Raw genomic sequence first — 14,808 nt, 5'->3', positions numbered from 1 at the left:
TATTCTAATACAGACCCTTGAGAGGGCTTACAGAAAAACTGCCAAATGGAACACTGTCACATCAATGGCTTATTTTAAACTGCTATGGGGATAATGAATCTGAAACCCAAAGGCATCAAAAAGCCATCTATCAACATGGAGTTTTAGATGGCCATTAAAGATCACACTTAATTGTCTAGATTCCCTCTCCTGGTCACCTAGAGGACGTATCTGAAGTAGCAAAGGACCTGGCTTCATTTTCAAATACTTAAAAAAACCATTCTTCTACAACATATAAATATGAGAGGTCCATGCTGGACCATCTTATGGCAGTGTTCCACAGGCTTAGCATCAATTTTTGTTGTACATGTGCATGTACACGGTACTGCCCTTCAGACAATGCGTGCTGCTGAAGAATGTGCAACTTTAAGAGAATTATATTTCTCAGCTTTTTACAGTTCATCTTACAGCTTTTTGCAGTGATTTGTGATTTAGCAATTTGTATTTCACTCTCAGAACCAGATTCACCAATGTTTCACTCCTACCGCTACTAATAAGCATTCTCTTTTCTATTTCTGAACTGCTCAGAAACTTTCTCAGTTTCCCTCTCTGCAAAACAGAGATTTGTTCACTAAATAAAACACTATTATCAAACATAGTCAGAGAATTAGCCTCTTCTGTAAGCAAGCAATTACAGGAAACACATTGTCTAAGCTATTACTGGCAGGAAAGGTTGTGTCAAGGTGAGCTCTTACTTTAAATTTTCAACTCCACTTTCTTTACCAGCTTGAAGGAGTATAAACTCTATGGAAAACAACTAGAAGACAGCTGTGATTAGTCAAAAAGGAGACGTTCCAATTCTACAGTTCAATGAAGTGAAGAACAAGTAGCTTTTCTAAAGCCTGGCAGCTGACACTACTTTACTACACCTTGTGTGCATTAGTATGTCAGGCAAATGGCCCTATCTGTTTACATCCCTAATTTTATCAGCTGAAGTACTAACCCTTCCCCCGTATGTTGCTGTAGAATATTTCTGAGAGATTATGCCATACTGTCGTTGATAAATTTTACCATTACATTTCTTCTCCTTACTGTACAGAGACTCCACTAGATGGAGGTATTTTATCATATCTAGGGAGGAAAAAAGCAGTCCCGTAGATGATCACATCAGGAACAACCCCCTCTTGCTTTGACAGAGAAGCTTAAATCTCTGAAAGCAATGACAGAAAAGAAGAGGAATGCTGACTTTTTTTCACAGCTCTTAATTTTAGACGCCCAGCTGAGGTAGGAGGAGGCTAGTCAATGGGGCTAGCCAGGGTGTGTGGGAGTGCTGGTGGGGATGCAGGGGATGGCCGAATGTTTCTGAGCCCTGAAGTCAGGGTCTGCTCTGAACCACCCCTGCAGGTACCTCTTTCCCCCAGACTGTTCTTGGTATTGTTTCTGACTTCAAATCACAGGGATACCCTCTGTACATCATATCAGGCATTGCTGTCCTGAACTTTTAATCCACAGCATAAATCAAATTTCATTTGTTGAGAGCTAAAAAAAAATCCAAACGCCTTCAAAAATTCCAGAGCACATATATGCTTTCTGGCTGCAAGCAGCGTTGGCAGACTCTTAAAAAAATGGGCTTCTTTCATGTAATTTCTAATATAAGTGAAGAGAGGAAGCATTCTCACAGACAAGCTGCTTTCTGGAGATTCCCAGCCTGGCTGTCAGTACTCCAGGAGTGTGGTCAGGTCCATGTTTATAAGCAGACAGAGCTGACTATGATGGGAACTGAGCTTCTATAATCCTACAAGAAAATCAGTCGATGCTTGGGTTTTTTTCTCATAGAAAACCTTCTTCCTGGCAGTAATCACCTGCATCAAAATGCATGTACTCCAACCCCCCACACGTGGGAGAATCTCTCTGTCCCACCGACTCCAAGTACGATTGCTCCACAAGTCCCAGTGAGCACCCCCTGATTTCACCAACTGGCATGTGTAAGGAATTTATAACGTGTGGAATTTCTTCCTGTTTCAAGTTATGGCATAGTTTGTGCAAGGTTAGGAAAGCAGCAGGGAACATGAACAAAAATGGATGACAAGTTAAAAAAGGGTTTTTTTTCCAAGTGCTAATTTAGAAGTAGGGAGCTTTTTAAACTGCTGCTCCCTCCACAAGTTGTAACTGAAGTTCCTGTGCTTTCATCTACATCAAAGCTCTTCAGCTTCATGGCTTCATGAAATATTCCACAGAATTACCTGATTTTTTTTTTTTAACTTTAATGTACATTGAGCCAACTCCAACCCTGGAGTTGTTCTATTAAAATTAACAGGAGTTGCACCACAGATGAATTTGCCTCACTATCATGTGGTGCAAGAAAAAAAGATGACAGCAATATCACAAACCCTCTAGAAAGTGGCCTACTTGGTCGTTAACCCATTTTTCCCTCCACGTGATAGCAATACTGAACATAACACAGAGCCCTCAGTTTTATGTTCTTAGCCAAGAATTACAAGATGTTCAGATATAGGTCAGTAGCACAGTAAGTTTTAGATGTTATTTTTAAATTGCTAAGGGATGTTTTCCTATGGGCAGTTAATAAAATTAATTTTAAGTTGATGATTTCCAGGATGGAGGTGTGGTTTTCATGCCAAATGCAACTGTACAATGGTGCATTCTCACTTAACAGAACTTCCTAGCATGTTCTGACTGTATCACCTACCTTTAAATGGAAAAAAAAAAAAAGACTTTTAAACTTGGCACGCAAGTCTGGGTAACATCTCTTTTGTGAATCAGTTTTTAGCTCACTTCTGTGTAGAGGCACTTGCAGCAGATCGCAAAAAGTGTTAGTACGTGCCTTGCCGAACTTGTGTGACTACTGGTAAAGTACAGAGCTGGCACTCTCAGTTCTGAATGTAAGTTTACAGTGAAATGTAAGCAGTGAATCACACAATCTAACACTTATTTTTTGAAGTAAAGCTGCATGCGGTTGAAGGGTTTTTTTTCCCGTAATAAAACACTTTGTAAAAGTGCACTAAATGCAAAGACGAGTAAGTAAGCATAGAGTAAAAACCCTACATATCTTGAATATCCAACATTACATTTTACTAATAACACAAGCAGGCAAATAGAATTGTCAACATTATAAGTTTAAAAATATTTAAAAGCATATTCCCAAGCCTAAAACTTACGAGCTGTTAAGTATTTGAAATTTTTCTCCTTTGTGAAAACTCAAGTCATCTTCTGTTCTTGCTTCATAGTCATAAAGCGCCACAAAAAGAGTTACACCTAAAGAAGAAGATAGGTGAGTTACACTCCATCACAAAAAACAGGAGGGAAAGGACCCTTAAGAGATGAGGTGGCTAGCCCAAATGTAAGCTACTCTGGTTGCTGAGGAGCAAAATAAACTGAAGCCTCCTATGTTTTGGACAGCCATTCTAATCCCTCTGCTTTTATGCAGCCTGTGGGCACACCACCTCCTTCACTCTGTACAGTCATCAGTACTCTTGGTTTGGTACACACACAGCACAGGATCCCAAGTGGGCAAAGGGGGTTTGAAGAGAGAGTTTAGGCATAGCCATGCCAAGTGTTTCCTGTTAACTACTTGAGGTGGCTCAGACCACACTTTCTGTTCCCTGGTAGATGGATGAGGCAATCAGTCAGCCAAATTGGGCATGTATACATTGTCACCCCCCAATTGAACTAGCACCTGCAAGTTAGCAAAGGTAGGGCTGAAGACCCAGCTCCACCCCTACTTCAGTTCTTTGCACTATTTCATGAAATAACTCCTCCCAAAAGCAGCACACTGAGACAGCTGTGCCTCTGCTGTAATTATGTGATTGATACTCACTAAGAGCACTGAAAGAAGACTTTGAAACTGACCTGTTCCTCCTCTTGTACGCAGTGTTCCAGTATGAGAGGAGGAATTGACTCCACCAAACACAGTCAGTCCTTGGCCTCCTGTGGCATGGAAGTTGTTGTAGTTCGGGATTGAAGTCACACCAAAGCTAGGATAGTGCTGCGGAGTGGGGTCTGTCCCATAGCGGTAGCCTGAGCTTTGAGTTAAACTGCCATCCCTCTCGTCAGTCAGTTTTGTTGCTTCTTTATCCTTACATTGCACACAGCCCATTATCTAAAATCCTAGGGGAGGAAGGAAAGGACAGGTGTTCATACACTGATGCTTACCAGATCTCCCCCAAATCCACATATGACAAGGATCAAATTAAGTTCACCACTCAAAAGTTAAGTACTTTGAAAAAACCCACAGGTTTGAATATAAACAGCAACACTTTGGGAAAAGGTCAAACAAAATATTCCTCACAGTGGTTTCCCATCAAGGCCTGGGGAAGGAGGTCCTGCCTGCTCTTAGGGTAATGGCAGCTCTCTGCCCAGCCTTGCCCCAGGCAATGGCTTGCACAGAGGTAGCGAGGAGAAGAAACCAACCCCTCTTGCTCATCCTTTGCCAGGAGAGCACGACTGGCAGGCAAAGGACTCAGCCAAAAAGTGCAGCTGGAGGTGTTCAAGTCTGCCCCCAAAACACAGAGTGGTTCATGTTTGACCTTACCAACTACACAAGAGCTGACTTCACCTAAAGGCAATACAACCTTTTTTCATTGCTGGAGCTATGCGTGACAGGCAGAAAGGCAGACACAACGTGCTGAGAGTTAGCACGGCACAGGAAAGTAGGAGGGAGCTCATCAGAGGGCAGAAGGAAAAGAAAAAGAAGTGCCCTTCTACGCAGTACCAAGCAGAAACGTAAAACCTGCCGGTAGTGGATGGTGGTGCAGCCAAAGGTATACGTAAGTTAAACTAGACAAAATCATGGAGGAATTAATGCATGGAATGCAGAGTGTCTCCAAGTCTGGATCCTGGACAGGAAGAAACCGAGAGGGTACGACTTGGAAAAGGTTGTTCTAAGTTTTTTAATTTTTGTAACCTCTTGTTTAGTACCCTCATGGGGCACTACCAGGGCCTGGATTAATCTCTCTTAATTTTAGGTGCCTACCTCTCTCTTCGTGGAGGGAGACAGAGGGTGACTGGCCACATCTTAGAAGCAGCCCTCTGAGGTTAGTCCTGTTACTTGGTATTGCTTTTCATCTGTCAGCTCTAACATATTATAATTCATGTGCTGATGTCACCAAACTCTTTCCTATTGACTTGAGCTAAATCTAGACATAAACCCTGAGTTTCTGAAGCTGGGTGAGATAAATCTAGGGAATCAGATACTCATCTGGATGCACCCTTGATCTGAAACAGTATGGTGACCCTTATGCCTGACCAGCACACAAACAACATACTCTAAAGAGTGGGGATGCAAAAAGTGCATAATTACTGGGCATACTTTGTCCAGAGTTAACAAACAGACAGGGAGAAAATGCACAGAACATAAAAAAAGTATAGCTAAGAACTTTTTTGTTTTTCAAATTTCTTTTCACATTTCAGCCAATATCCGTCACTTAGGGTAAATAAAAAGCCTATCCTTTTCCAAATATCCTCATTTTTCTGTAGCTGCCAGGCTGGCTATTTTGTATGCCTTACCCCAACATCAACACAGGAAATTGGTTTTGACAAACTCATGGGATTCAGAAAAAGCATATTCCTCCACTGCTAATGCTTGAAAAATTATGCAGTAGCTCCTTGCTTGCCTGTGACAGTCCACAGTCTGGATACCTGCTTCCTAAATCTAACCTGCCTAATTAAAAAAAACCTTCTGTTGAAGGGTATTTTCTACAATTTGAAGATACTTCCAATTATTCTGCAAGCCTGTTCAGAAAAACAAGCACCATTTTAATGTATTTCCCTGAGCTGTATTGCTGCAGTTCGCACAGGTCTACCATCTCTTCCTCTTCGGTTAACCTAAAGGCACTCTTTTTGCATTTCTGTTTTTCCTTCAAGATGTCACATTCACTCAGCAGAGTCCCTTCACCAAAAAGCTAAGTCTGCTCACATGAAGAGAAGCAAGGACTTTTGACTCTGCACTTGCTGCAACAGGTGGCATGAGCTGGGATCCCTCAAGAAACTAAAGTGACAACAGGTTGAGGGAAAGGGATTTGCAGCCTGGAGGCTGCAAAACACACTGCTGCTGCTATTGGTGCGGCAGCTGTGCTGGCCTCCAGCCTCTGCTTGCCCTGATAGCTGGGTCAGTGCTGGAGGTTCGAGGTTGTCCTTCCCTGGGACCAGCAATGACTCCAGGTGAGCCCACAGGTACTGCGACGGGCGCAGGGGTGACCCGGCCAGCTTCATATCAGTTGTGAAAAACTGCTTGCGCAGATATCTCTGCCTCTTTTACCTGTTTCGACAGCAGGATGGTCTGGCTCTGAAGACCCTGTTTGGAGAGGTCATTCAGAGGTGAGGTTTTCCCAGCTCCTTTCAGAGCCAAGGAGCCTGCAAGCAATGCCAGGGGCTGAAGGAGGACCACAGGGAGCGCAAGGGCCGTGTGGGGTGACGGCTCTTCTTGCTGCTATCAGCACGGGCAGAGCCCAAGGAGGCTTTGGGTGGGAGGATGAGTCTGGGAGAACATACACTTATTCACTTCAGACCAGTTAAGTGATACGCAGGCTTTAATATTTAAAGAAGAATCTCAGCAGCCTTTTTGTTGGCTTGTAACCTTACCTCCCTGTGAAACACTATTGCCTCCTCCCTTTCTCCTCCCAGCTCTGTTTCTCCTCTTATTTTTTCCCATGTTTTTTCACGGGAAAATGTAGGAAGGAAAATGTAAAAAATGAAAGAAAAATAGAGATGGAAAATGTGAAATCTGGGAGAGTGGTGGGGGGAAAGGGGTTTTCTTGTTGCTCATTCACAAATGTTCAGCTGAGCAGGGAAAAAAATCTCCACTGAAATCTGGGAAGATTTCACATACCAATTTACAAGTGCTGACAAGACAGCCCTACACACTTCATTTAATCATTGATGAGGAAAAAGTTAAAAATACAAATCAGCTGCAAAAATAAAATTGTTTGAAATATTAATCCTGAAAAAAACTGAAGAAACTGGGAGAAATTATGCATATATCCTGGTAGTTTCATAAAAATAATGGTTTGGGGTTTTCTTTTTACTAGGAATGATATGAATAGAAACAAGTGAATTATCAGCTTCTTGATTTTTGTTTGGGTTTTGCTCCCTTTATCTTTTTGCTGGCAGTGGCAGGGCACAGGGAAGGAGAATTTGATGCAAACTGAAAGACTGACAAAAAGGGCTTTTTCTTTCACTTGCCCTTTCCCACTTTGTCACAGTGTCTAGACAATCTGAGTATAAAGACTGCTTGACTGTAGCCTCTTGTAAAATGTGACAGAGGGTGTTACATGCACCCATCTTTTCAAGCCAAGTCCCTGAAAGTTGTCTGTTCCTGGCTTATAGAAACCAACATCACGGGGAGTTGGCTAAATGTGAGAGAATACATGTATGCATGTATGCTTAAAGTGATTTCAGCTAACTCAGGGGTTTCATAGACAATCAATATAACCTCCATTCAGCATCGGCCTTTGTGTCAATGAATGGATTCCAAAAACTAATCTCCCTCAGTGTCACAGAACAGGCTTTTAATATCCTAAAGTCTCATCTCCCAGCACGTCAGCATTTGGAGCTGTGGAAGGCTGGAGTTATTCAGCCAGCTCTGAGATCACCAAACAAAATCTGGAGCTGTTTTACACCAAATTCTCTAGAGATGAGCATGCAACGTTGTTCATGCAACATGCTGTGCAACTTATGGTGAAGGAACAAGATTTTATTCCATTTCCATTAGGAAAGGTAGCATTTCTCAGATGTGCGAGTTATGGGTCACACAGCATTATCATCATTTGACACTGGTATCTTTAAAAAATATGTAACTAGCCTAATTAAAATGAATTTTTTTAATCAAGCAAGTTGAACTTGTTTATTTTGAAGTTGTGGTTTTTTGGGCAATATAAAACACGTGTTTTCATGAAAATATAATACATTAACATGGTTTTTGAGACTTCCTTAGAGAAAAATGAAAATAACCATTATGTTATTTGTCTCCTTTTTTGTCCTTTTTATGTATTTCTTGGACTCCAACATTTACACTGCAAGTAATCCAACATCAGCCTAACCAGAATAGTAGTTTCCTCCTACATGGCGGAAACATTATTTGACAAAGATTTTTAAAAATTTATATCATTATTAATTATTTAGATAATTAATTATCTTAATTATATATTAATTACTTTCAGTTAGGAAACAGATGAAGGCTAAGGAGATGTTATGAACACTGTTATTATTACCGTAATTCACCCTCCTTCAGTTTTTCTAGCAGGTTGTTGGTTCTCGATACAAAATGGAAGCCAAGACTGAAATACCTGCCAAAGCCAGACATCCACTCCATTAACAGAAACAAAAGCAGTTCTCTGCTAGCTAATTGATACCTAGGAAAACTCCAGGAGTATCAGGAAAAGACAATTTTTCATACTTCTATTTTAAAGGGAAAAGCTCAAACGTGATATTTGAAAAGCAAAGAGCATTGATAAGGCTTTGCTTAGTCTAGCTTCTGCAGTTGTAAACCATCAGGAAAAGATGGATGGGAGGAAGTCTGGTGTAAATTCACTCCTTCAGAGCATAAGAAGTTTTTCCATAAGATTTTGCAACTCATGGCAGAAACTCTGAATTACAGTATCTCTTCAGAATCTTCTTTTTTGATTGGTGTAGAAGAAAGTGGATCCTTAAAAAGTTTGAGGGAGGGGTACAGGGAGATGCAGGGAGACACCAATCTATTCTTCACCCTCCTATCCATGCCTCTGGCCTCCTACCTCTTGCCTGGGAAAGGAGACCACCGCATGAGAGGGCTCCAACCTGCTGAAGAGATGGGGAGCAGGTTCAGACCCAGCAGGCTGTATTCTCCTTCCTCTCCATGGTTTTCTTTGGAATGAAATTTGACAGTATATTTTTAGAACTTCCTTCAGTAAAAGACATGAAAAGGAAAGGCTGGATGACTGGTAACTGTCAACTGTCTTTTTCTGACCAAATCTACAAATCTTGTCTGGAAAGCACCAGCGGGAAAGCTGAGTTAAGAAACAGTTATGTTAAAAGGGAGTCAGAAGACCAAAATCCTTGGCTTTTATTCAGTCTCTGTGGTGAACATGCTTGTTAATGAAACCAAGGGTTGCATCCAGCATGGCTGTGAAAAATATATTCTCAAAGGGATATCTTTTTCGTGTTTTATGTTTTGCTGAAAGCACCACAGAAGTATCAGTCTGTGACATCAAATAAGCCAGATTTCATGAGCTACGGTAGGATTTAATATTAAAAATGCCACATTCTGAGTTACCGTGAAGATGCAAGGAGGACAGAAAAGGCTTTCCAAGAACTACAAAAAATTTTAAGACAGACTTTAGTTTTCTGTGGAATGCCTCCTGCAGGCTGGATAGGGGGAACAATCAACACAGAAGTTTACCCTGAATTTGAAATGTCTTACTTTCCATGCCACCATTACTAGCTCCTGAGAGAGAAAGTGATGGAGTACATATTTTGAAACACAAGCCTGAGTCACATTAAAACCCCCAATTTTCAGAAAAGACTTGTTCACCCACTTTGAGTATTACAAGTCATTAGGAAGGCATTACAAGTTGGGCAACAAACAGGCACTTAAAACTAGTCCTATGTAGGTCAATAATTCTTGTTCTGTCTGCTTGCTGACCTCTCTTTGACTTACATCTATGCTGATGGGAGCATTTTGGATTTCCAGAATTCATTCAGTGTCAGTTTCAAGCCAACCCAAATTAAACAGATGGAATAAAATAGCAACACTTGTTGCATTATTTTTGTTTGTTTATATCTATTAACTCTGGGACCTTTAGGAGGACTGCCTTCATTCCAGCTTGGCCAGTGATTCCACAATTTTTAGGAATCATAAAGCAGGTCAGAAAGATACCAGAAAATGCTTTAAAATAATTAGAACTGTTGGGTGTTATTCATTATTCCTCAGGTTTGTGGGTTGCAGGTTACTATATATATACATATAATCTTTCTACTAATGTCCCAATCTAGAAAGATTAGAATTTTACTGCAAAACCAGAAAGATCTGGTTCATGCTTAAAAGAGGCTGGAGACGGGACTTGTGTAGAATGCCTGCAAACCTACATGTGCACCACACCCATCATATTGCATTAAAAAAAGTAAATCAGAGAAGACGCAGTACCACCGCTGGATGTCCTGCGACTATTAAAGTTATGCAAAAAACCTCATACATAATGGGGTAATTCCTGAACAAAAGGCTAGAAACACCAGGGCAAAACTTCAAGTCAGTGGCCAGGATGTATCCGGATCAATGACTGCATTGAAACAGTGTTTTCATGAGAAAAACAGCACTGAAAAATGTCTGGGCTGCATTAATTTGATTTTTGCAGACAGCCCTTTAACGCTTCACACCCAGACTCTGCTTTAGGGGGCTGAGTAGAAAAATACCAGCAGTTTAATTGCTTGTTGTCTGCAGCAAGTCAAAAGTCATGCCCAGTGTCAGTGGACATCCATGGCCAGAAAAGTAGGAAGAGCAGTCTTAGACGAACTCCTGCTGCCATACTGCTTTGGCTCAAAGCAAATGCCTTTGACAATGCTGGAGCACTCCTACTATTGTTTTTTTGTTGGCATGAAGTCTTCTACAGTGGTGCAGAAGGGATTCAGGAAAATGAGCAGCTCCTGCTGCCATTAGAAGAGCAGAGCCTGCAAGGAGCTTTGAACTGCCATATTTTGCCCTGCTGTGCCTTCCTGCGGGGACATGGCCCTAGAAAATGACAGCTTCCTGACACTACAGGCAATATTTAAGTTGTCACACATGTCTGCAAAGTATAGACTGTGCTGGCCTTCCCTCTTTTTCTGCTTTGGGACCTGAACTAAAAGTCAGTTATGAAAGAGGAAGATTTGGGCTTCTTCTTGGCCATTTAATTTCAGCCAGCCTTGGAGGCCAGGACCAGTAAAGGGAAGGTGCATGTTGAAGGATCTCACTGAACTACAACCAGACCCTTGGTTTCTGCCAGAGGTTGTGAGCACAGCTGTCCATGGGGCAGGGCGGGTGGCCACTGACTGCCAGGAAGAGAGAGTGATGAATGTCTTGACAAACAGATTCATCGTCCTGCTGGTGGGGTATGGTCCCTCTTCAGCAAGAGATTTATTACAATCTAGACAGTCTATTTATTATCTCTATATCTATACCATCTATTTATTACATATTAGAGAGAAAAAAGGAAGTCAGTGTTCCAGCCAGGCAGGAGGGACAATAATCGTGTTCACGTGTGCTTATTGTTTGAGGGACAGTTGTGGAGGTCAGCTGGCAAGCCTACAAGAAGATGCATTAGTACAATGCGGCTGTTCAAGCAGCTGTAATCGAAAGCTCCCCAATGCAACCGATACAACAAGAGTAGACAAACCCTCCAAACTGGCCACAAAAGGACACGTTGCCACCCTTTCAGTTTTCTGCAGCTTCTTTGCCAGCCAAGTCTGTGAATGTCACAGCCTCATCTTTTTCAGCAGTGAATTCTTCTGCACTCTCTGTGATACAACCCTTTCAGCAAAACCAAACCAGAACAAAATGTAAGAAACTATTAAAGCAGAGCCTCACCCCGCAGTCTCTTAAAGTAACAGCAGCTAAGTTATGCCTTGTACTGTCTCAGGGCTTTTATTACTTAAAAAAAGAAAAAGATGCCCTAAAAGAACACAGCACAGGAAGATCAGTTCTGAGAAGGGGTTCTTCTGTGTTCTTTTTCTTTTCCTTTTCCCACCAACATCCAGACTTTACTTGTAATCTAAAAGAAAGAAGCTTACATATAGCTAACTTGAGAAGGAAGGCCTGTAGGTTTTATGTTCATGAACTGAATAACAAGTCAGACTCAAAACTGCATTTAGGATTTATCTTTTTTTTTTTTCTTTTGTGTTTAAAATGAGTTAAAGGAAACTTTGAAATTAACAGCTAAAGGTGGCGGCTACACACAGTAAACATACTGCTTACTCTATAGTTAACCCCCCCCAAAGGATGGGTCTATCCTTGGTTCTGAGTAACACACAAGAACACCATGTAAATTCAACAGCATGATTTCAAGCCGTGTTCCTCTTTCATCAGGCCACTTGTGTTAGCTCTATTCACTAGCAGAGAGAAGTAGGCGGATGGTCTGCATAAGCATTTTGAGCTACTGTGCCTAAATTTTAAAGCACCTTTCAAGTGTATAAATTAGAAAACCTGTATCATGAGAACAACTGCTGCAAATGCCAGAATCATTTTATCTTAGAAAGAGAAGTGAAACAGTGTCTCCACTGATTTCCTCTTTTCTTTTTCCCCTTTAAGAGAACAGAAAGATGAATGCAGGTTGATTCATGCTGTTCTGATTTTTTTTTCTTTCAGTTCTTATTTTTAGAATCTACCTGGGATTAATAGGTATTCATCTGGTCCGTGGTATGGGAGCAGCACGGAGCAGAATGCAAAATGTGAATTGGGATGGGCAGGGAAGGAAGCAGGGGAAGGGAAAGGGAGCGGTACAGAAGTTCTGCCTCTTTACTTCTTTGGAGAATGTAAGAGGCACAGAGAAAGATTTTCTCTCAGAAAACCCCATTGCTCCCTCCCCATCCCCCTTTGCCTATGCACAAATGAAACTAACCTCTGCCTTGTCTGATTTCTGTTTTGTGACTGAAGAACTGGGAGGGTGTGACAGCAAGGAAATGGGAGCAAGCTGAGTCTCAAATCAGGAGATGATTTACCTTGAGACCATTCCAGATGCCGTTCCCTGCTGAAGGGGCTCTCGTTTCACCTAGGTTGCTACTGCTAGTATTTTGGAAGTGTTATTTAAATCCCTTATTTGTCCAGTTACATTGGGGAAAAAAAATACTCTCCTTCCTGAATAGCAGCAAAAATTTGCCTGTGGCCAGCTCACAAAGAATTCCCCAGTCTTCTCACCATCACTGCAACTGGCTTCAGCTACAACAGCAAAGATGCTTACGGGTAGAGACCCCAGACAAGGTGGCAACCACATGGTGGTGAAGGCCAGTGAGCAACCAGAGTGCTGAAGGTACTGACTACATCAGTAACGGGGAGACCGGAAAACCCTGCCTACACTTACATAGTGCTACTAGCGAGACCTGTTTTCTCAAACCCAGCTGTTGCCACTGTGGTTTCAGCGTATGACAGCTTACTTCTGTATAACAGCTTAGGTAAGTGTACTGGGTCTGGATGGGGTTAAGTTTTTTCATAGCAGCCCAAACCCTGCTGCGCTTCAGATTTGTGACCAAAACAGTACTAATGACACACGTGTTTTAGCTATTGCTGAGCAGTGCTTGCACAGCATCAAGGCCGCCTTTGCTTCTCACTCTGCCCCCGCAGGGAGTAGGCTGGGGGTGGGCAAGAGGTTGGGAGGGGACACAGCTGGGACAGCTGACCCCAGCTGACCAAAGGGATATCCCACACCATATGATGTTATGCTCAACAATAAAAGCTGAGTTTTTTGAAAGTAGCCATTGCTCGGAGGCTGGCTGAGCATCAGTCTGCTGGTGGGAGGTGGTGAGCAAGTACCTTTGCATCACTTGTTTTCTTTTTATTTCCTTTGCTTATTGAACTGTTTTTATCTCAGCCCATAAGCTCTCTTGCTTTTGCCCTTCTAATTCTCTCTCCCATCCTGCTAGGGAGCAGCGAGCAAGTGACCGGGTGGGGGGCTTAGCTGCTGGCTGGGGTCAACCCACCACAGTGAGTAATACGTAAGTGATGTTCTTGGTCCAGAAAATAACTTCAGAGGCACACAGGTTAAGACATGTTAACCAGACAGGCAAGAACTGAGATACCGCCTGGAGATGAACTTGTCAGGATTACAGAGAAGACACATTACCATCTAGTCCATTTTTAGCAGAGATTTTGAAATCTGGAAAACAAGAGGGTGGGAAGCTGAGATGGTAGTGAAAAACACTGTGGACAATGGGATGTGGAAGGAGACAGGTCTTAACTTGCATTCTCTCTTACAGAGAGTGGCAACATTGATGCATACAGTCCTCTGGTGTCCAACTACAAAGCCACTATGACCAGCAATTATCAATTCTGTTTTGCCAAGTACCCTAAAAACTGCAGCTCCCCATATTCTATGATCCTGTGGTGCTGCAGGCTGCATCTGTGCCACCAGGGTTGTCTTCTAGGAAGTCTATGGTCTGACTCTTCTTCCTTTTAACCACACACAGTCCTGAACTGTGTTTGTGTGGCAAGGATTTGGTAGTGCAGGGCTACAGGGGTGGCTTCTGTGAGAAACTGCTAGAAGCTTCCCCCATGTCCGACAGAGCCAAAGCCAGCTGGCTCTAAGATGGACCCGCCGCTGGCCAAGGCTGAGCCCATCAGCAACAGTGGTAGCCCCTCTGTGATAACATATTTAAGAAGGGGGAACAATAAAAACCCTGCACAACAGCAGCTGGAAGAGAGGAGTGAGCCTACGTGAAACAACTCGGCAGACACCAAGGTCAGTGAATAAGGAGGGGTAGGGGGTGCTCCAGGCACCAGAGCAGAGATTCTCCTGCAGCCCATGGAGGACCCCACGCTGGAGCAGGTGGATGCCCAAAGGAGGCTTTGGGCCCATGGGAAGTCCATGCTGGAGCAGGTTTTCTGGCAGGACTTGTGACCCTGCAGGGGACCTATGCTGGAGCAGTTTGTTCCTGAAGGACTGTAGCCCATGGGAAGAACCCATGTTGGAGAAGTTCATGGACGACTGTCTCCCATGGGAGGGAACTCCACGCTGGAACATGGGAAGAGTGTGAGGACTCCTCCCCCTGAGGAGGAAGGAGCGGCAGAGACAAGGTGTGATGAACTGACTGTAACCCCCATTCCCTGTCCCCCTGTGCCACTGAGGGGGAGGAGGTAGAGAAAATTTGGAGTAA

The 14,808-nt window shown here is 42.8% G+C and overlaps 1 protein-coding gene across 3 annotated transcripts in view; it reads right to left on the bottom strand.

Moving 5' to 3' along the window:
* The window catches only part of FYN (FYN proto-oncogene, Src family tyrosine kinase), a 143,484-nt gene that overhangs the window by 35,209 nt on the left and 93,467 nt on the right, over window positions 1-14,808 (bottom strand). For all 3 annotated transcript variants that reach the window (XM_064447449.1, XM_064447447.1, XM_064447450.1), the window contains 2 exons: window positions 3,847-4,104; window positions 3,156-3,252 (listed from right to left, as the gene is read on the bottom strand). In XM_064447449.1, coding sequence (XP_064303519.1) covers window positions 3,156-3,252; window positions 3,847-4,093 — 344 coding nt within the window. In that variant the 5' untranslated portion in view covers window positions 4,094-4,104. The remainder of the gene's footprint in view (window positions 1-3,155; window positions 3,253-3,846; window positions 4,105-14,808) is intronic.

This window comes from Phalacrocorax carbo, chromosome 3, assembly GCF_963921805.1.
Source record: "Phalacrocorax carbo chromosome 3, bPhaCar2.1, whole genome shotgun sequence".
NCBI lineage: Eukaryota > Metazoa > Chordata > Aves > Suliformes > Phalacrocoracidae > Phalacrocorax > Phalacrocorax carbo.
Note: the sequence above shows the minus strand (reverse complement) of the source record. Positions and strands in the feature narration are given on the sequence as shown.